This window comes from Oncorhynchus masou, unplaced genomic scaffold, assembly GCF_036934945.1.
Source record: "Oncorhynchus masou masou isolate Uvic2021 unplaced genomic scaffold, UVic_Omas_1.1 unplaced_scaffold_1560, whole genome shotgun sequence".
Lineage (NCBI taxonomy): Eukaryota > Metazoa > Chordata > Actinopteri > Salmoniformes > Salmonidae > Oncorhynchus > Oncorhynchus masou.
The window spans coordinates 100901-125000 of record NW_027005658.1 but is presented as its reverse complement, the minus strand read 5'-3'; the positions used below and the strand labels follow the sequence as shown (position 1 = coordinate 125000).

Here is a 24100-nt window from a genome sequence, read left to right as displayed (position 1 = left end):
AGGGAGTGAACGTTGTTCATATTGAGGGATACCTAAAGAACGGAAATATCCTAACAAGTACATTGACAGTACAGTAAATCGAGCAGTTTTTTTCTATACATTGGCAGGACAGAACAGCTGCGTAAGGTAAGCTGAGGGATGTGGGAGAGGGGGGAGGGGGGTCTCTTTGTCAACCAGACTATTTACCAAGAGAGTTTTCATCTATATTTTTCTTAGCTGTGTATTTTACCACCACTGAGCCATTTCTGGCAACATCCGCACTGGGATAAAGGCTAGAGTTGCCGCTTTCATTGGACCCACTAATGTTGTGGGTCCATCAGACCTGCAAACATTGGGTGAATAAGAAAAACATGAACACCACAAAAAGGTTAAAGACAATTTATGCTTGATCTGATAATGTGGTCGGAGGCTTCGTATGTAGGGTGTGATGCAATTGCGTCTCTGCCTCTGGAGGCTTGCAGAGTCCAGATCAAACACTGTACCGCATCACCGCGCGCCTCTCAAATGTTGTAACAATGTGGAGGGCTCCGTATAACTATGATTGGTTGACGGTAGGTGGGGGAGATACGTCCTGTATAAACACAGACTCACTTCCTTGACAACTTCCTTCACAGAGCTCGACCTCTACATCGGCCATACAGAATTTACCGCAAGTCAGGGCTTTCATACTGGTTGACGGTAGGTGGGGTGGGGGAGGTCCTGTATAAAAACAAACTCCCTTCCTTGACAACTTCCTTCATAACAGCTCTGCTCTGCTCCGCTAAGCACAATAAGTCAAAATGCCCTGACTTCTGCAGTGGCCATATCACAGTAAATGCGGTACGGCCACTGCAGATGACAGATTGACCTCCAGATAGAACTCCCAGCCAGGGGCGTATTCATTATGGAAACCGTTTACAATTTACAACCAAATTAAGCAAACAGAGAACTCCAAGAGCTACAGAGGAATTATTAGGAAGAATCCTGAGGTGAATAGCCTGTAGGTCTACCCAACAAATTTACACAATGAATTATATAGATTTATTACAAATAACATTTCTATGAAATGACAGGCAGCCTAAGATATCACTTGAAAAAGGAGGAGAACAACACAGAGGCAGTAACATAGTCCAGTCATCCACATGGAACTTTTCTAGACTCTCTTCAGAAGACAGAGACTGCAAGAAACCCTTATTGTGAAGATAACTGCTCACAAGCTGGGTCCTTGCGTAGGCCTAATTCTGCAAAGCCATGCTTGTTGTTGTGATAAACCACAGATTTCTTTGGTTCTTTCAAGAGAACTGGGAACGCTGAAAAAAAAACAAGGTCAAATCATGATTTCAGGGATCTTCATGTCAGAAAGTCTGAGCTTTAGAAATATGCCAGAGTTTCTGAATTCGAATTCAGAGTTGGATGACCGTTCAAAACTATTTTCCCAGTCAGAGTTTGTTTGTTACCCGAGTACTTGTATTGAACTCACTGAAGTTTGAAGAGATCTCAGAGTTGCCAGTTGTTTTGAAAGCAGTATTTCTGTTGCGCACTAGATCACTGTGTCATCACTAAAAGCACTATTCTATTAACCAGATACTCTACACGGCCAATTTATATATACGTCAAGCACAAAGAGAGACAGATCGAACAGCCATGGGAAAGGTGAAAGGTCATATCCCACCCTGCAGGGCTCAGTGAGGAGAAAGGGAGAGTGAGGGGGGGAGGACTGTACACCAAAGTTACACATACTCAAATTCAAAAGGTAAATTCCCAAATGCTGAAAAATCCTGACACATAATTGTTTACAAATTACATGACCCTACTCTGGATTTAATAAAAACAAATCTTCCCCCTGACCGAAATTTAAAAAAGCATGACCCTCCCCCATTTTCCTCCGGGTAATAGGTCTAACAACCTGAAAACAAAATGGTATGAAATTTGAATGAAAAAGTCCTTACACACTGCAGGAGAGAGGAGATCCTCACGGCCTTTTACAGCACAGGAGTAACTGTCTGCATCACTAAAGGAGTCTGAGTCCAGGCTGGAAGTGTCCTCCTTTACTTTGTGTCCGTTCTTGTACCAGATGTAGGTGGGGTTGTCAGTCAGAGTACAGGTGGTGCTACAGGACAGTGTCTTCCTATTACTTGTGTCTGTTACCTCCACCTGCAGTTCTGAATGCGGAGTGTATTAAAACACAATGGAACAATCCGCTCTAGATTAATACAATTGTACTGTTCTCATTGGGCCTAGTCCTAATTTGAGACAAACATGTAAATATGTGTGCCATAAATCATGTAATATATTGATTTAAGTAAACACTGTGGATCTGTTGTGTCTCAAGTTAAGATTCGTCTTTTGATTAATTTCAAATTTGTCATTTGAAGTGGTGCGTTATTCTATGTACAATATCACAATACCTGTGACAATGAGAGTGACATAGTCATTGCGAGGAATCCAAGAGGAGGATTTTGTTGAAAACATGAAATAATATGCTGCAGCATCACTCCATTTCAGGTCTGTGATTGTCAGGGTGCAGTCATTCTCCTTATTCCCCCGGTACTCCATACGGCCCTCATTCTTATCTTGGATATCATAAGTATACCAGACACCCATCTTCCAGTTATACCATGTGGTTGTTGTAACTTTATGACCTCTGGGATATGTGTAAGAGCAGGACAGATCCACTGTTGACCCCTTCAAGGCACAGATACTATTCTTGGTGTAGGTCACACTCCAGACACCCTGACCCAGTACCACTGAAACAAGGTCACACAACACAAAGGTATCAGAATTAGGTCTATTGGCTCGCACTGACAGTAGGGTTTGTACCCACTTTGTTGCCATAGTTGCTGAGTTGTGTGTAAATGGAAACCACAGATAAGCATCACTCAGTGAGGTGTGAAAGATAACTATTTAAAGTGAAGTGGAGACTCCTAACAGAACACACCAGAATAACATTATGATTCTTATCCTTTTAGAAATGTCTGTAGATTGATAAACAGAGCAACTAAAAGATAAGAATGAGACCATACCTGCTACAGACCAGAGAAAGACCACCAGCACACTTCCTGCTGTTCTCAAGGCCATTGTTGCATCTCCCACCCTGCAGTCTTAGAAACATAAACAACAATTCACTCTATAGCTGGTGAATAACTACATACATACCATCAGGGGCAGCAGGTAGGGCTCTAGTCAAAAATAGTGCACTCAATAGGGTGCACTCAAATGGTGTCATTTGGGATGCAAGAATTAAAAACTCACATTATCATGGCTTTGAATGGATGGTGTGTAAATAACATTTGTCATAATATTTTGGTAATATGGAGTGTGTCAGCTGTTTTGGCAGGTAGCATAGTGGTTAAGATAGTTGATACATAGAACTCTAAATGGGGCACAGGGCCTCATTACTGAAAATGAACCAGGCTCATATTGTATTGTGTTTTATTGTGCTATATGGTTGTCTATGTGAAAACTGTCTGTCTGTAAGTCTATTGCACAATGTATGTAATGTGTGTGACGTGTTGCATGTCTGTCTACATCTGTCTATTTAAGATGACATGCTGTATGATGCAAAATCTATTTCCTAATGGATACAATAAAGTCATCATCAACAACAACCACATATTGAACAGATCTGTATTACTGTAAACACATATTTCTACATTGATTATTCAGAAGCTGTTTTATTCTCAGAAACCCAAATATAGGAGCATAAATGTTCCATCTTTTACGGTCCGTCAAGCTGTACAGCAGCATAAAGACTGACCACCAGGTTGAATGATAGCTGCTATCACCAAGCTGTACAGCAGCCTAAAGACTGACCACCAGGTTGAATGATAGCTGCTATCACCAAGCTGTACAGCAGCCTAAAGACTGACCACCAGGTTGAATGATAGCTGCTATCACCAAGCTGTACAGCAGCCTAAAGACTGATCACCAGGTTGAATGATAACTGCTATCACCAAGCTGTACAGCAGCCTAAAGACTGACCACCAGGTTGAATGATAGCTGCTATCACCAAGCTGTACAGCAGCCTAAAGACTGACCACCAGGTTGAATGATAGCTGCTATCACCAAGCTGTACAGCAGCCTAAAGACTGACCACCGGGTTCAATGATAGCTGCTATCACCAAGCTGTACAGCAGCCTAAAGACTGACCACCGGGTTCAATGATAACTGCTATCACCAAGCTGTACAGCAGCCTAAAGACTGACCACCAGGTTGAATGATAGCTGCTATCACCAAGCTGTACAGCAGCCTAAAGACTGACCACCAGGTTCAATGATAACTGCTATCACCAAGCTGTACAGCAGCCTAAAGACTGACCACCAGGTTGAATGATAACTGCTATCACCAAGCTGTACAGCAGCCTAAAGACTGACCACCGGGTTCAATGATAGCTGCTATCACCAAGCTGTACAACAGCCTAAAGTCTGACCACCAGGTTCAATGATAGCTGCTTTCACCAAGCTGTACAGCAGCCTAAAGACTGACCACCAGGTTGAATGATAGCTGCTATCACCAAGCTGTACAGCAGCCTAAAGACTGACCACCAGGTTGAATGATAGCTGCTATCACCAAGCTGTACAGCAGCCTAAAGACTGACCACCAGGTTCAATGATAACTGCTATCACCAAGCTGTACAGCAGCCTAAAGACTGACCACCAGGTTCAATGATAACTGCTATCACCAAGCTGTACAGCAGCCTAAAGACTGACCACCAGGTTCAATGACAACTGCTATCACCAAGCTGTACAGCAGCCTAAAGACTGACCATCAGGTTGAATGATAGCTGCTATCACCAAGCTATACAGCAGCCTAAAGACTGACCACCAGGTTCAATGATAACTGCTATCACCAAGCTGTACAGCAGCCTAAAGACTGACCACCAGGTTGAATGATAACTGCTATCACCAAGCTGTACAGCAGCCTAAAGACTGACCACCAGGTTGAATGATAGCTGCTATCACCAAGCTATACAGCAGCCTAAAGACTGACCACCAGGTTCAATGATAACTGCTATCACCAAGCTGTACAGCAGCCTAAAGACTGACCACCAGGTTGAATGATAACTGCTATCACCAAGCTATACAGCAGCCTAAAGACTGACCACCAGATTCAATGATAACTGCTATCACCAAGCTGTGAGGATAAACAGCAAGTGACACACACACACACACACACACTTTTCTTTAAGGGGGTAGCTCAGCTTCAATATTGCAGATAGATTGTGGCCTCCATCAATGTAATTGTCTGAATCATTTCCAATTCCCTATTCATATTTGTTGTAAATATATCCAATATATATCAAATATAAATATATATATATATATATACATTATATTATTTTTATTATTATATCATTATATCTAATATATATTAATATATATACAGTGAACATCATATATGTCATATATATATATATATATACATTATATTTCATATATATTAATATATATATATATATATATACATTATATTATTTTTATTATTATATCATTATATTTAATATATATTAATATATATACAGTGTACATCATATATGTCATATATATATATATACATTATATTTCATATATATTAATATATATATACATTATATTTAATATATATTAATATATATACAGTATACATCATATATGTCATATAAACTCAGCAAAAAAAGAAAAGTCCCTTTTTCAGGACCCTGTCTTTGAAAGATAGTTTGTAAAAATGCAAATAACTTCACAGATCTACATTGTAAAGGGTTTAAACACTGTTTCCTATGCTTGTTCAATGACCCATAAACAATTAATCAACATGCACCTGCAGAACGGTCGTTAAGACACTAACATCTTACATACTATCGGCAATTAGGGTCACAGTTATGAAAACTTAGGACACTAGAGGCCTTTCTACTGACTCTGAAAAACACCAAAAGAAAGATGCCCAAGGGTTTTGAATCGTGTTATCTTCATACAAATATTTACCGATGTTAAGTTTGCTGAAAATAAACACAGTTGACAGTGAGAGGACGTTTCAGTTTTTATATATATTTTTTGTAAATATATTTTCCACTCAATAATCATGCTGCTGCTCCCCCTATGGTCATTCCACCCCACCCCCTCTACAGTCTTTACTCTGCCTCCACCCCAATGGTCTTTATTCATCACTGCCAGAGTTATTATCTATATAGTGCTAGTTCTACTTCTATTGTTTTCATTGCCATTTTTCATAATTTTATTTCACTAGTCCTGCATATTGGAGCTCGAAGCCTAAGATGTTCACTGTAGCCTGCAATTACACCTGCAACAATGTGCATGTGACTATTAATGAAACTATCTGAATCTTTATTATTGTCCCCTAACCCTATCTCACCTCCTCTATTTGGAGTAAACTAATGGCAAACAACACAGACAAAATGTTGTGTTACTATCCTGGTGGGGACCAAAACATTTATTCCCATTCAATATGTTTTTCATAACCACTAACCCTAATCTTAATCCTAACCCCTAAAACTAAATCTAAATCTAACTCATAATCCTAACCCTCAACCAAAAATAGCCCTTTTCCTTGTGTGGACCTGTGAAATGTACCCACTTGTCCAACTTTTCCTTGTTTTACTGTCCTTGTGAGAACTTCCTGTCCAAGGACAGTAAAACCACACACGCGCACGCACGCACGCACGCACGCACGCACACACACACACACACACACACACACACACACACACACACACACACACACAAAAACAAACAAACAAACAAACAAACACACACACACGCTATACATTGACTGTGGTTTGGGACTGCATTATTCTATGTATGGTGAGGTCTCTTGTGAAAAGGATGATGTCCTCATTCATTTGTCAAGTGATATAATGCCACTATGATATTATGTTACACTGGTTGCTTCCCTAATGCACCCTACGTGCCCTGGTCAAAAGTAGTACACTATTAACTTCTCTAGGATAGGAGGCAGCATTTTCACGTTTGGATGAAAAACGTGCCCAGAGTAAACTGCCTCCGACTCAGTCCCAGATGCTAAAATATGCATATCATTTTTAGTATTGGATGGAAAACACTCTGAAGTTTCTAAAACTGTCTGAATCATGTCTGTGACTATAACAGAACTTATTTGGCAGGCAAAACCCCAAGGACAAACCATTCAGAATCATTTTTTGGAGGTCACTCTCTTTTCAATGGGTTTTCATTGGGAATCCGGTGTTTTTCTGGATCAAACGAGCCAAATAAATGGACATTTTGGATATATCGACAGAGTTAATCGAACAAAAGGACCATTTGTGATGTTTATGGGACATATTGGAGTGTCAACAGAAGAAGCTCGTCAAAGATAAGGCATGAATTATATCTTTATTTCTGTTTTGTGTCGCGCTAGGAGTGTTGAAATATGATTGTCTGTGATTGTTAGCTGGGGTGCTATCCTCAGATAATAGAATTGTTTGCTTTCGCCGTAAAGCATTTTTCAAATCTGACACATTGGCTGGATTCACAACCAGTGTAGCTTTAATTTGGAATGTTGAATGTGTGATTTCATGAAAGTTAGATTTTTATAGTAATTTATTTGAATTTGGCGCTCTGCATTTTCACTGGATGTTGGCCAGGTGGGAGGCTACCATCCCACATATCCCAGAGAGGTTAAAAATGATTAACCTACGCCACGCTGTATCTTGGTCCAACCATCCTTACAACGACAAGCGTTACAGAGATCCCAACACCCACGGACCAAGCAGCGTGCCCACGAGGAGCAGGGATCCTGGGCCTGGGAGTAAAGCCAGAAGTGGAGGACATCCTGGACGTGGGACGAAATCATGACAGGAGACAGAAGCCTGCCATGGAAGCAGGCGGAGGTAGCGAAGAAATAACAACAATGACACCGGGGTTCGCGGCCACGACGGAAACCCGAGAGGCAGCCTCAAAACATTTTTTGGGGGACACACGGGGTGGTTGGCAGAGCCAAGGTTGGAACCAGAACCATCTCCCTGTACTCACCGTGTGGAGTTGGTCACCGTTCAGGTGCCATTTTTTGCAGTTTTACGCACCGTGTCTCCAGTGCGCCTCCACAGCCCGGTGCGTTCTGTCCCAGCTCCCTGCACTTGTCGTGCTAATGTGTGTATCTGTCCAGGATGGGTTGTGCCGGCTCAGCGCTCCTGGTCCCAGTATGCCTCCAGGGTCCAGTATATCCTGCGCCGGCTCTACGCACTGTGTCCCCAGTGTGCCTTCACAGCCCTGTTCATCCTGTGCCAGCTCCCCACACTTGCCGTGTGAAGGTGGTCATTTGTCCAGGACGGTTGCGCCAGCTCTGCGCTCCAGACCCCCAGTGCGCCTCCATGGTCCAGTATATCCTGTGCCGGCTTCACGCACCCGGCCTCCAGTGCGTCTCCTCAGCCCGGTAAGTCCTGTGCCAGCTCCACGCACCAGGCCTCCAGCGATGGTCTGCAGTCCAGAGCCTCCAGTGATGATCCGTGGCCCGGAGCCTCCAGGGATGATCCATGGCCCGGACCCTCCAGTGACGGTTCCCAGTACAGAGCCTCCAGCGACGGTCTGCTGTTCAGAGCCTCCAGTGATGATCCATGGCCCGGAGCCTCCAGTGATGATCCATGGCCTAGAGCCTCCAGTGATGATCCATGGCCCGGAGCCTCTAGAGACGATCCAAGGTCCGGCGCCTCCATTGAGGGTTCCCCAGGACAGAGCCTCGAGCGACGTTCAGCAGTCCAGAGACTCCAGTGATGATCCACAACCCAGAGCCTCCAATGATGATCCACGGCCTGGAGCCTCTAGAGAGGGTCAATGACCCCTCAGCCTCCAGTGATGTTCCATGGCCAGGAGCCTCCAGTGATGATCCATGGCCCGGAGCCTCCAGTGATGATCCATGGCCCGGAGCCTCCAGGGATGATCCTTGGCCCGGGAGCCTCCAGGGATGATCCTCGGCCCGGGAGCCTCCAGGGATGATCCTTGGCCCGGAGCCTCTAGAGACGATCCAAGGTCCGGAGCCTCCAGCGACGATTCCCAGTCAAGAGCCTCCAGCGGGGGTTCCCAGTCCAGAGCCTCCGGCGACGACCCACGGTCCGGAGCCTCTGGCGACGATCCACGATCCGATTCCTCCGCCGACGATCCACGTCCAGAGTCCCCGGCAACAATCTACGGTCCAGAGTCCTAGGCGACGATCCGCGGTCTGGTTTCTCCGGCGACGATCCACGTTCCGGTTCCACGGAAGAGGAGGGATCCGCGAGCGGAGCAGGGTCTACGTCTACGTCCCGAACCGGAGCCGCCACCGAGGCTAGATGCCCACCCGAACCCTCTCCCATAGAGTCAGGTTTTGCGACCGGTGAACGCACCTTCGGGGGTTGCTGTCACGCCCTGAACTGGGAACCCCCGCTGGAGGCTCTTGACTGGGAATCGTCGCTGGAGGCTCCGGACCTTGGATCGTCTCTAGAGGCTAGGTCAGGGTGTGACTAGGGTGGGTACTCTAGCTTTTTGTATTTCTATGTTGGCCTAGTATGGTTCCCAATCAGAGGCATCTGCAAGTTCGTCTGACCATCCTTAGAGAGACGAGCGTTACATTGGGACACAACCCCTGTTGGTCATTGTGTACAGTACCAGTACCTAATAATAATGTCCTCAAACATTTTGGGTCAATAACAACATAACAAACTAATGAAACACAACACTGGATAGTACTTGACCAAGTCACATTTAAGCACACAAACACTGATGTCTATAGTAGTATAAGCCACTATTATATTATGTTACAATGTTGGCCCTTATGTACAGCAGAGGAGGCTGGTTATAGAAGGAGATGGTGCTGCAGTGGATGCTAATTTGTGTTTTTTATGCTGGTCTTAACTTTTTTTTGTTCTTAATGTCTCTGCCATCATTTTGTAATAGGTCTGGGTGTAGCTGGTGCAGAGGAGTCAGGCGAAGGACAGCAGATATAAATAATACACGTCATTTTACTCAAGACTTAAAAATAGTCAATAATACCTAGCCCACAATACAGACCGTAAATACAACAAACAAACACTCACAAACAAACATGGAGGACAGAGGGTTAAATAATGAACAAGTAATTGAGGGAGTGAAACCAGGTGTGTAAGACATGGACAAAACTAATGGAAAATGAAAGTGTATCGGTGATGGCTAGAAGGTAGGTGACGTCGACCACCGAACGCCGCCCGAACAAGGAGATGGACCAACTTCGGTGGAAGTCGTGACACATTTCCTTTGGCCTACAGCTTCTAAACATCACAACAGTGATCACTAAACTTGATTTGGACTAAAATTTCTACTTCAACGAGTCTGCAACTTACTCCGGACCAGACCCTGATCCCCGGCAACCCTGATCCCCGGCAGCCGTTAGTCAAGCGAGCAGGCATCCTGACGAGATTACGTCGGTGATCAAATAGACCAACAAATAGACCACCAACTGGATGAGCTCGAAGACTATCCTGTCAACAGGACCTGAATAACTATGATATATGTTTCTCAGAGTCGTGGCTGAATATGGATTTACATCGTGGATTTACATCGTGGATTTACATCGTGGATTTACATCTTGCTGATTTGTCTACACTCTAAGAAAACAAATGGTGCTATCTAGAACCTAAAAGGGTTATTTGGTTCTATTTTTGTTTCCAGGTAGAACACTTTTGGGTTCCATGTAGAACCCTTTCCACAGAGGGTTCTACATGGAACACAAAAAGGTTCTACCTGGAACCAAAAATAATTTTACAAAGAACCAAAAAGCGTGCTCCTATGGGGACAGCCAAAGAACACTTTTGGATCCTCACCTGTGCAACTAGGAGGAACAAAACTCTAGTTCACCTAAACTCTACACATGAATAAAAGGCCCTCCCTTGCCCTCTCTTTGGCAAATCAGACCATACCTTTGTCCTCCTGCTTCCTGCCTACAAGCTAATACTCAAACAGGACCTACCAGAGACACGCTCAATACGGAAGTGGTCCGATCAGGTGGATGCTCAGCTACAGGACTGTTTCACTAGCACAGACTAGAATATGTTCCGGGATTCATCCAATAACATTGAGGAATTGACCACGTCTTTCACCGCTTCATTAATAAGTGCATCGCCGACATTGTCACCACAGTGACTTACAGACGTACCCCAACCAGAAGCCATGGATTACAGGCAACATCTGCACAGAGCTAAAGGCTAGAGCTTCCGCTTTCAAGGAACGGGACACTAATCCGGACGATTAAAGAAATTCTGCTATGACCTCCGATGAGCAATCAAACCGGAAACGCGTCAATACAGGACGAAGGCTGAATCCTACTCTGCTGGCTCTGAAGAGAGAAGCATGTGGCTGGGCTTGCAAACTATCATGGATTACAAAGGGAAATCCAGCCGCGTGCTGCCCAGTGACACAAGTCCACCAGACGAGCTACAGTAAGTTACTTCTATGCTCACTTAGTCTATTATCGCTCCTGATGCCTAGTCACTTTACCCCTCCCTATGGGACAGCAGGTAGCCTAGTGGTTAAGAGCGTTGGGCCAGTAAAGGTTGCTGTTTTGACTTCCTGAACTGGCAAAAGCAGTAAATTCTGCAGTTCTGCCCTTGAGCAAGGCAGTTAACCCACAACAACAACTGCTCCCGGGCGACGATTACGTCCATTTGTACAGCCCCACGTCCCTCTCTGATTCAGAGGGGTTGAATTAAATGTAGAAGACACATTTCAGTTGAATGCATTCAGTTGTGCAACTGACTAGGTATCCCCCTTTCCCTTATATGTATGTACACAAACACCTCATTACCTCGTAGCCCTGCACATCGACTCTGTACTGTGAAACAGATGTTATTTTTACTCGTTATTGATATTCGTTATTCACTCTGTATTTATTCCTTATGTCACTATTTCCCTCAAAACATTTATACAGTGTAAGTATTCAGACCCCTTTACCTATTTCGACATTTTGTTACGTTACAGCCTTATTCTAATATGGAATAAAGAACAATTTCCCTCATCATTCTACACAGGATACACCATAAAGACAAAACAAAAACTGTTTTTTTTATACAAGTATTCATAACCTTTGTTATGAGATTCGAAATTGAGCTCAGGTGTGTCATGTTTCCATTGATCGTCCTTAAAATGTGATTGGAGTCCACCTGTGGTAAATTCCTGTCTATATAAGGTCCCACAGTTGACTATGCATGTCAGAGAAAAAAACAAGCCATGACGACGAAGGAATTGTCTGTACAGCTCCGCGACAAGATTGGGTCCAGGCAAAGATTTGGGGAAGGGTACAAAACATGTCTGCAGCATTGAAGGTCCCCAAGAACACAGTGGCCTCCATCATTCTTAAATGGAAGAACGGAGCAATCGGAGGAGAAGGGCCTTGGTCAGGTAGGTGACCAAGAACTCAATGGTCACTCTGACAGAGCTCCAGTGTTCCTCTATGGAGATGGGAGAACCTTCCAGATGGATAACCATCTCTGCAGCACTCCACCAATCAGGCCTTTATTGTAGAGTGGCCAGATGGAAGCCAGATGACAGCCAGCTTGAACTTTGCCAAAAGGCACCTAAATGAGACTCTCTGGTCTGATGAAACCAAGATGGAACTCTTTGGCCTCAATAGCCAAGTGTCACATCTGGAGGTTACCTGGCACATCCCTACGATGAAGCATGGTGGTGGCAGCATAATGGTGTGGGGATGTTTTTCAGCTGCAGGGACTGGGTGACTAGGCAGGATTGAGGGAACAATGAGAAAAGTAGAGAGAGATCCTTGATGAAAACCTGCTCCAGAGCGCTCAGGACCTCCCAACAGGACAACAACCCTAAGCACACAGCCAAGACAACGCAGGAGTGGCTTCGGGACAAGTCTCTGAATGTCCTTCAGTGGCCCAGCCAGAGGCAGGACAAACCCAATCGAACATCTCTGGAGAGACCTGAAAATAGCTGTGCAGCGATGCTCCCCATCCAACCTGACAGAGCTTGAGAGGATCTGCAGAGGAGATGAGAGAAACTTACCAAATACAAGTTTGCCAAGCTTGTTGCATCATACCTAAGAGGACTCGAGGCTGTAGTTGCTGCCAAGGTGCTTTAACAAAGTACTGAGTAAAAGGTCTTAATTCTTATGGAAATGTGATATTTCAGTTTACATTTTTTTATAAAAATGTATAAAAAACTGTTTTTGTATTTATTATTATGGAGAATTGTGTGTAGATTGATTAGGGGGAAAAAACAATTGAATCCATTTTAGAATAAGGCTGTAACGAAACAACATGTGGAAAAAGTCTAGAGGTCTGAATATTTTCTGAATAAACTGTATTTTTATCTTTAACTCTGCATTGTTGGAAAGGACACGTTTAGTCAGCATTTCAACCCACCATCACGTTGTCTCATGTTATTTGTACTCCTGAACACAACCCACCATCACTGTGTCTCATGTTAATACTACTCCTATACACAACCCACCATCACTGTGTCTCATGTTAATACTACTCCTAAACACAACCCACCATCACTGTGTCTCATGTTAATACTACTCCTAAACACAACCCACCATCACTGTGTCTCATGTTAATACTACTCCTAAACACAACCCACCATCACTGTGTCTCATGTTAATACTACTCCTAAACACAACCCACCATCACTGTGTCTCATGTTAATACTACTCCTAAACACAACCCACCATCACTGTGTCTCATGTTAATACTACTCCTAAACACAACCCACCATCACTGTGTCTCATGTTAATCCTACTCCTAAACACAACCCACCATCACTGTGTCTCATGTTAATACTACTCCTAAACACAACCCACCATCACTGTGTCTCATGTTAATCCTACTCCTAAACACAACCCTCCATCACTGTGTCTCATGTTAATACTACTCCTAAACACAACCCACCATCACTGTGTCTCATGTTAATACTACTCCTAAACACAACCCTCCATCACTGTGTCTCATGTTAATACTACTCCTAAACACAACCCTCCATCACTGTGTCTCATGTTAATACTACTCCTAAACACAACCCACCATCACTGTGTCTCATGTTAATACTACTCCTAAACACAACCCTCCATCACTGTGTCTCATGTTAATACTACTCCTAAACACAACCCTCCATCACTGTGTCTCATGTTAATACTACTCCTAAACACAACCCACCATCACTGTGTCTCATGTTAATACTACTCCTAAACACAACCCACCATCATTGTCTCATGTTAATACTACTCCTAAACACAACCCACCATCACTGTGTCTCATGTTAATACTACTCCTAAACACAACCCACCATCACTGTGTCTCATGTTAATACTACTCCTAAACACAACCACTATCACTGTGTCTCATGTTAATACTACTCCTAAACACAACCCACCATCACTGTGTCTCATGTTAATACTACTCCTAAACACAACCCACCATCACTGTGTCTCATGTTAATACTACTCCTAAACACAACCCACCATCACTGTGTCTCATGTTAATACTACTCCTATACACAACCCACCATCACTGTGTCTCATGTTAATACTACTCCTATACACAACCCACCATCACTGTGTCTCATGTTAATACTACTCCTAAACACAACCCACCATCAATGTGTCTCATGTTAATACTACTCCTAAACACAACCCACCATCACTGTGTCTCATGTTAATACTACTCCTAAACACAACCCACCATCACTGTGTCTCATGTTAATACTACTCCTAAACACAACCCACCATCACTGTGTCTCATGTTAATACTACTCCTAAACACAACCCACCATCACTGTCTCATGTTAATACTACTCCTAAACACAACCCACCATCACTGTGTCTCATGTTAATTATTCTCCTTAACCCAACCCACCACCACAAGACTCTCTGGTCTTGGCCATTGTGGAGAGGTTGGAGTCTGTTTGATTGAGTGTGTGGACAGATGTCTTTTACACAAGTAACGAGTTCAAACAGGTGCAGTTAATACAGGTAATGTGTGGAGAACAGGAGGGCTTCTTAAAGAAAAACGAACAGGTCGGTGAGAGCCGGAATTCTTACTGGTTGGTAGGTGATCAAATACTTATGTCATGCAATAAAATGCAAAATAATTACTGATAAATCATACAATGTGATTTTCTGGATTTTTGTTTTAGATTCCGTCTCTCACAGTTGAAGTGTACCTATGATAAAAATGACAGACCTCTACATGCTTTGTAAGTAGGAAAACCTGCAAAATCGGCAGTGTATCAAATACTTATTCTCCCCACTGTATATGCATATCCTAGTTTCTGGGCCTGAGTAACAGGCAGTTTACTTTGGGCACCTCATTCATTCAAATTTCCGAATACTGCCCCCTATCCCAAATAAGGTTTTAAGATCCCATAAAACAGCGGCCATCTTCTCCAGCACTAACAAGGTGTCCCTTTGCACAAGAATGTTTATGCATGTGTGCTGTTGGTGAGAATACTTGTCTCACCTGGCTGGCTATCAGGTTAACACGGTGGTCATGTCTAGCAGTGTACAAATCCCCTGCACACACACACACTGCAGTGTTAAATTGTTTGTTCACTTTATGAATACTGGCCCTGATGTAACAACCAAAACAGAGCTCAAAACATAACAAGAAGTAAAATGATAAGTTACCCTCAAGTATATGACTTATTACTAAAAACAAATAACCAGAAACTATATTTCAAGATTTTGTCAAGAGTACTTACAGAGTGAAGTGAAGGGGAGAGGTCTTGTACAGTGAGTTAACTGTCTGGTAGTGAGTGGGAACTGCTAGTAAATGTCAGTTCTGTGGTTGATAGAAATTTATGTAGTCAGAACACAAGTAGCTGATACTGCCCAGAACTGTCCTTTCTTCCTCTTTAAGACATTAACATGCATGACGACCAGAACAGCATGTCAGAGAAGGGAGGTTAGTGTATTAAAATGGGCCCTACATTTCTATAATGGACAAAATGTCCCCCATTTCCACTTGTATAAAAATACAGAACCATGTCAACAATATGTTGACTATTCTATATGGAATGTTTATAATATCTTAGAATGTGTTGTCTTGTCCCTCTGAGTTCTACATGGAACAGGTCAAAGTTCCATTTGGTCAGTTCCATGATGTCATTCATTCTATTTTACAAACCCATTAGATTTACACTCCTCATCAGCTGCATCAAAGTGGTACTGAAGGTTCCAGTGTTCTAGACTAGAGCTCCACCTACTGGCATCTCAACATTACTGCACCATCCTAATAATAATGTCCTCAATAATGTTGGGCAAATAACAACGTTACAAACTGACAATACATCAGATAGATTGGTGAAACACAACACTGTCTACTTGACAAAGTCACATTTAATCACACAAACACTGATGTCTGTAGTACAACATGCCTCTATCATATTATGCTACACTGTTGACCCTTGTGTACAGTACTGGTAGTAGCATTAGTTAGCAGAGACATCAGTATCATCATCACCATAGTCTGCTGTATTGACTGCTGCTGTCCATATACTGTATAGTCTAATGTAGCTTGTTATCCATACATAGTTTAATGTAGCCTGTTATCTATACATATTCAATGTAGCCTGTTATCCATATAGTTTATTGTAGCCTGTTATTAATATATAGTCTAATGTAGCCTGTTATCCATATATAGTCTAATGTAGCCTGTTATCCATATATAGTCTAATGTAGCCTGTTATCCATATATAGTCTAATGCAGCCTGTTATCCATATATAGTCTAATGTAGCCTGTTATACATATATAGTCTAATGTAGCCTGTTATCTATATATAGTCTAATGTAGCCTGTTATCCATATATAGTCTAATGTAGCCTGTTATCCATATATAGTCTAATGTAGCCTGTTATCCATATATAGTCTAATGTAGCCTGTTATCCATATAGAGTCTAATGTTGTGGTGAAATCCTGCACAGATCCTTCACTGTGCGCTGCCACTTTAAGAGCACATCAGCAGTCAGGAAGGAGGAAATAAAGCTCTTCTGGCTCTCTGTGTGGAGCTGTTGGTTGGTGCACAGTGTGTGCAACTCTGCAGAAGTCCTGTTTATTTTCAGTGTGCTTAGTTGTAAGTGTAAAGTTGATCGCCGGTGTTACCTCTCCAGGTCGTGGTTTTAAAATAATTATTTTTCCAAGGTGTTGAAGTTAATTTCACTTTTAGGTTCTGAATGAAAGATGAAAAGAGGTGATTTATAGACATCTTTGTTTGGGCCAAATGAAAGCTGGTCCAGACCGGGCAAAATCTCAAACAAACACAGACGTCTATGATTGGTTCAGATTTGGTCCGGACCAGACCAAAAACCAACGTCCGTGAACGTGGAAATCAGGGCCGGTCTGGAATGCACAAAAAAAACATCCAAAAGGTGTCCGTGTTGGACGGTGCACTGAGGTAAGCCAGTTCCAAAAGGTGTCCGTGTTGGACGGTGCACTGAGGTAAGCCAGTTCCAAAAGGTGTCCGTGTTGGACGGTGCACTGAGGTAAGCCAGTTCCAAAAGGTGTCCGTGTTGGACGGTGCACTGAGGTAAGCCAGTTCCAAAAGGTGTCCGTGTTGGACGGTGCACTGAGGTAAGCCAGTTCCAGAAGGTGTCCGTGTTGGACGGTGCACTGAGGTAAGCCAGTTCCAAAAGGTGTCCGTGTTGGACGGTGCACTGAGGTAAGCCAGTTCCAAAGGTGTCCGTGTTGGACGGTGCACTGAGGTAAGCCAGTTCCAAAAGGTGTCCGTGTTGGACGGTGCACTGAGGTAAGCCAGTTCCAAAAGGTGTCCGTGTTGGACGGTGCACTGAGGTAAGCCAGTTCCAAAAGGTGTCCGTGTTGGACGGTGCACTGAGGTAAGCCAGTTCCAGAAGGTGTCCGTGTTGGACGGTGCACTGAGGTAAGCCAGTTCCAAAAGGTGTCCGTGTTGGACGGTGCACTGAGGTAAGCCAGTTCCAAAGGTGTCCGTGTTGGACGGTGCACTGAGGTAAGCCAGTTCCAAAAGGTGTCCGTGTTGGACGGTGCACTGAGGTAAGCCAGTTCCAAAAGGTGTCCGTGTTGGACGGTGCACTGAGGTAAGCCAGTTCCAAAAGGTGTCCGTGTTGGACGGTGCACTGAGGTAAGCCAGTTCCAGAAGGTGTCCGTGTTGGACGGTGCACTGAGGTAAGCCAGTTCCAAAAGGTGTCCGTGTTGGACGGTGCACTGAGGTAAGCCAGTTCCAAAAGGTGTCCGTGTTGGACGGTGCACTGAGGTAAGCCCGTTCCAAAAGGTGTCCGTGTTGGACGGTGCACTGAGGTAAGCCCGTTCCAAAAGGTGTCCGTGTTGGACGGTGCACTGAGGTAAGCCAGTTCCAAAAGCTGTCCATGTTGGACGGTGCACTGAGGTAAGCCAGTTCGGACATGACCAAAAAATATGTCCAAAAGGTGTCGGCCTGTTCTTACGGGGGGGTTTTCTACCACGTCGGACCACAATGGAATTTTATGATTGCACATCCATTTGGTAGGTTCACCGTTTGTAAAAACTGGCCGTTTCATCAAATTAAATCGTCCTGATTCATGTGACTAATCAAAATGGCTAATTATTAAGCTCTGAATATCAGCCACCCAACTCCTACTCCTAAACACAACCCACCATCACTGTGTCTCATGTTAATTTTACTCCTAAACACAACCCACCATCACTGTGTCTCTTGTTAATACTACTCCTAAACACAGTCCACCACAACTGTGTCTATACTACTCCTAAAGCTCTTACAAAGCATTCATTCAATCACTAATATCTCTTACTTTAGTCTATTTTCAAAATGTCTCCACAACAATCTGTTGCTCTGAGAGCTCTTAAAATAGCATGTACAAGTCTTTATGTGAAACCACATGTCCAACGTACATCCCAACTTTTGTGGCAGACAATCAAGCTCAGTACTTGTGCCAAACATGTTGGTCGTGACTGTATATCCCACAATTTGATTAATATGTAAAAATACATTTACACACGCACACACACGCACACACACGTACACACACGCACACACACGCACACACACGCACACACACACACACACGAACACACACACACACTCACACTCACACTCACACACACACACACACACACGTACACACACGTACACACACGTACACACACACTCACACACACTCACACACACACACACACACAGTTATTCTTGACCCTGTTATACTATGACAGTGAACATGACCCTATTGAATGGAGATCTGGGTATTACTGGTATACTCTACTGATCATGTTTTAAACATGGAAATGAATAAACTGAACTAAACTAAACACATGAAACCCCAGTCCAGGGTCTGTATTCACAAAGTGTATCAGAGTAGGAGAGCTGATCTGGGATCAGTTTAGCCTTTTAGATCATAATTATATGGACCGTCTGAGACACTTTATGAATACAGGCCCTGATGTAACAACCAAAACACAGTTCAATATAAACCAACAAGTACAAAGATACAGGAAGTAATTTGATGTTTGGCTAAAAACAACAAAAGTAAACCATATTTCAAGATATCATCAAGTGTACTTACAGAGTGAAGTGAAGAGGAGAGGTCTTGAACAGTTAGTCAACTTACTGTCACTGCGTGGAAACAAGAAGTAGTCTACTGTAAGTGTTAGTAGAAGCAGGCGTAGCCTAAGTGTGAGTTCTGTGGTTGACACATTTTAAAGTAGTCTAGTCAGGTCATTAACATGCAGGAACAGCATGTCACATAAGGGATGTTACTGTATCTAAATAGAAAATGGTCTAAAGTCAGAATACTGTAGTTGCATGTCTTTATTTGAGGAGTGGACCTACATGTTTTACAAGAGACAAAATGTGACCCATTCCCATCACTCCTCATCAGCTGGTACTGAAGGTTCCAGGAGTCCTGAGGGGAGGAGATATCCACTACTGGAATCATCATGGGAGGAGATGTCCACTACTGGAATCCTCATGGGAGGAGATGTCCACTACTGGAATCATCATGGGAGGAGATGTCCACTACTGGAGTCCTGAGGGGAGGAGATGTCCACTACTGGAATCATCATGGGAGGAGATATCCACTACTGGAATCATCATGGGAGGAGATGTCCACTACTGGAATCATCATGGGAGGAGATGTCCACCAGCGGAATCCTCATGGGAGGAGATGTCCACTACTGGGGTCCTGAGGGGAGGAGATGTCCACTACTGGAATCATCATGGGAGGAGATGTCCACTACTGGAATCATCATGGGAGGAGATGTCCACCAGCGGAATCCTCATGGGGGGACATGTCCACTACTGGAATCCTCATGGGAGGAGATGTCCACTACTGGAATCCTCATGGGAGGAGATGTCCATCACTGGAGTTATGAGAGGAGGAGAGGTCCACTGCTGGAGTCATGAGGGGAGGAGAGGTCAACTGGAGTCATGAGGGGAGGAGAGGTCAACTGGAGTCATGAGGGGAGGAGAGGTCCACCACTGGAGTAATGGTGGGAGGAGAGGTCCACCACTGGAGTCCTGAGGGGAGTAGAGGTCCACCACTGGAGTCCTGAGGGGAGGAGAGGTCCACCACTGGAGTCATGAGGGGAGTAGAGGTCCATCACTGGAGTACTGAGGGGAGGAGAGGTCCACCACTGGAGTACTGAGGGGAGGAGAGGTCCACCACTGGAGTACTGAGGGGAAGAGAGGTCCACCACTGGAGTCCTGAGGAGACACTGGAGTCCAGAAGAGAGGAGAGGTCTTCCACTGGAGTCCTGAGGGGAGGAGAGGTCCATCACTGGAGTCATGAGGGGAGGAGAGGTCCATCACTGGAGTCATGAGGGGAGTAGAGGTCCATCACTGGAGTACTGAGGGGAGGAGAGGTCCACCACTGGAGTACTGAGGGGAGGAGAGGTCCACCACTGGAGTACTGAGGGGAAGAGAGGTCCACCACTGGAGTCCTGAGGAGACACTGGAGTCCAGAAGAGAGGAGAGGTCTTCCACTGGAGTCCTGAGGGGAGGAGAGGTCCATCACTGGAGTCATGAGGGGAGGAGAGGTCCACCACTGGAGTCCTGAGGGGAGGAGAGGTCCACCAGCGCAATCCTGAGGGGAGGAGAGGTCCACCACTGGAGTCATGAGGGGAGGAGAGGTCCACTACTGGAGTCATGAGGGGAGGAGAGGTCTACCACTTGAGTCCTGAGGAGACACTGGAGTCCAGAAGAGAGGAGAGTTCCACCACTGGAGTCCTGAGGGGAGGAGAGGTCCACCACTGGAGTCATGAGGGGAGGAGAGGTCCACTACTGGAGTCATGAGGGGAGGAGATGCCCTCCCCTCCAGAAACATTGTAGCTAAACCTCACAATAAATCAATGTTAGATGTACAGCATGTATTTCTTTATTGTCATGTTTTGGTTAAATCAGAAATAATGGCTATGCTCACTGTGGTGGGGTCTGGTAGTGCAGTCTGTATATACTATGCCCCCTGTGGTGGGGTCTGGTAGTGCAGTCTGTATATACTATGCCCCCTGTGGTGGGGTCTGGTAGTGCAGTCTGTATATACTATGCCCCCTGTGGTGGGGTCTGGTAGTGCAGTCTGTATATACTATGCCCCCTGTGGTGGGGTCTGGTAGTGCAGTCTGTATATACTATGCCCCTTGCGGTGGGGTCTGGTAGTGCAGTCTGTATATACTATGCACCTATATACTTGCCCCTTTTTTATGAGCATGGCCTTATTTCTATCACAGCATTTTGGATGACGGTCATTCATATTCCGTTCACCCAGCTTAATGTAACATCAATACATTTAAGCTACTCCATGTCATGATACTCTAGTGTTCCTTATAGCCATCATGAGGTTGTTACAACCGAGCCTATGAATGAACGGCTACAACGTAGGTTCACAGGTCGAGCGAAATATTTGAGTATTCAATGTGACAGACAGTGACACATTCAATACCGCCTTGCACACTCTGGCCTGCATCTAGCTGATCTAGGATGTAATTATTCGTCCGACAGTTGCAAACAAGAGTTTCTCTTTGACAAATTCAGGTAATGTTTACCCCCATTTCGTTCCATTTGCTTTCTTTAAAACAACTTTTTTCAACAGAATAGGTGGAATGAATTCACCTCTGATCACATTCAAACACAGTTCATTTTCAAAACAGACACATACAAACAGCATGATCACATTGGCAATTATAGAATTCCTTCTCGCATCTCTGAATTATACTCCTCTCACCTTTTGCCTTCACTTGTGGACTTCAGTGCACAACACATCAGCTGTCTGTGAGCAGGAGAAAAAACCTTTGATTGGTCGGACAACATGTCAGTTCATGCTGCAAGAGCTCTGATAGGTTGGAGGACATCGTCCGGAAGTTGTCATAATTACTTTGTAAGTCTATGGAAGGGGTTGAGAACCATGAGCCTCCTCGGTTCTGTATTGAAGTCATTGTACCCAGAGGAGGACGAAAACTAGCTGTCCTCCGGTTACACCATGGTGCTACCCTGCAGAGTGCTGTTGAGGCTACTGTAGACCTTCATTGCAAAACAGCTTGTTTTAGTGAAAATAAATACTGGCCGTGCTCATACAGCTGAATACCCTTCACTGGAGGAACACACAAAGGGATAAACAAGAGTCATTTCAGTAAATATAAATGATATTTCTGAGGTTAATAAGACAACTAAGCAGCACTGCCTCTGTGTTTGAGTAATCAACTCGACACTAAGATTATATTATTTGAATCAGCTGTGTAGTGCTTGGGCAAAAACCAAAACGTTCACACCTTGGGGTCCCCAGGACTGAGTTGAGGAGACGCTGGCCGAGCCACTCATGGTTAAATGATTCAATGTCGCCATCATGTGTCTAATAGGCAGAAATAGAAGAAACAAGAGCTGAGTGGAAATAGTTATGAATCAATGTATTAATAGTTGATCAAATAATGTGTGTATTTATTGTCTTAAATGTTGATCTTATTTACAACATGATGCTTATACTGTATTGACACTAAACCACGCTGTAAAAACTGCAAATGTAAACATGTATTTAACGTATATAAAATACATAATAATGATAGTTAATAATGAAAAATGTGATGACAAAACACGTGATATCATGAAACTGAACAATATATTATTATGTAATATAAAATTATAATTAATATAAAATGTAAAAAACTGCAAATGTTTAAATGTATGTAATGTGCTGATTACATGTTTTTAAACAAAAAAAATCTAAAATCTAAAATCTATAATAAGTAATAATGTCTAACAGCAATACAAAGTAAATCATCCTTAAACACATCAGGAGAAACTTAGTCGGGGCTCCTGAGTGGTGCAGTGGTCTAAGACACTGCACCACAGTTACTAGCTGTGCCACTAGAGATCCTGGTTTGAGTCGGCCGCGACCGAGAGACCCATCAGGCGGTGGATAACTGGCCCAGCGTCTTCCGGGTTAGGGAAGGGTTTGGTAGGCAGGGACGTCCTTGTTCCATTGCGCTCTAGCGACTCCTGTGGCGTGTCGGGTGTGACACAGTCGCCAGGTGCAAGGTGTTTCCTCTGACACATCAGTGTGGCTGGCTTCCAGGTTCTGTGGGCAGTGTGGCTTGGATGGATTATGTTACGGAGGACGCGTGGCTCTTGACCTTCGACTCTCCCAAGTCCATACGGGAGTTGGACTGGACATGATAACAGGCTACACTAGACTATATATGGATAACATGCTACATTCAACTATATATGGATAACAGGCTACATTAGACTATATATGGATAACATGCTACATTAGACTATATATGGATAACAGGCTACATTAGACTATATATGGGTAACATGCTACATTCAACTATATATGGATAACATGCTACATTAGACTATGGATAACAGGCTACATTAGACTATATATGGGTAACAGGCTACATTAGACTATATATGGGTAACAGGCTACATTAGACTATATATGGGTAACAGGCTACATTAGACTATATATGGATAACAGGCTACATTAGACTATATATGGGTAACAGGCTACATTAGACTATATATGGATAACAGGCTACATTAGACTATATATGGATAACAGGCTACATTAGACTATATATGGATAACAGGCTACATTAGACTATATATGGGTAACAGGCTACACTAGACTATATATGGGTAACAGGCTACACTAGACTATATATGGATAACAGGCTACATTAGACTATATAT

General features: G+C 43.8%; 1 protein-coding gene across 3 annotated transcripts in view; it reads right to left on the bottom strand.

The window, feature by feature from the left end:
* LOC135531228 (B-cell receptor CD22-like) overlaps window positions 1–19607 on the bottom strand; it is a 26568-nt gene extending 6961 nt beyond the window's left edge. The window contains exons 1-4 of one of the 3 annotated variants that reach the window (XM_064959351.1): window positions 19479–19607; window positions 3003–3080; window positions 2388–2726; window positions 1929–2141 (exon numbers count right to left, since the gene is read on the bottom strand). In XM_064959351.1, coding sequence (XP_064815423.1) covers window positions 1929–2141; window positions 2388–2726; window positions 3003–3057 — 607 coding nt within the window. In that variant the 5' untranslated portion in view covers window positions 3058–3080; window positions 19479–19607. Of the gene's footprint in view, window positions 1–1928; window positions 2142–2387; window positions 2727–3002; window positions 3081–15650; window positions 15698–19478 lie in introns of those variants that run through there. The other 2 variants (XM_064959349.1, XM_064959350.1) reach the window with 2 other exon arrangements.
* Window positions 19608–24100: the final 4493 nt, after the last annotated feature.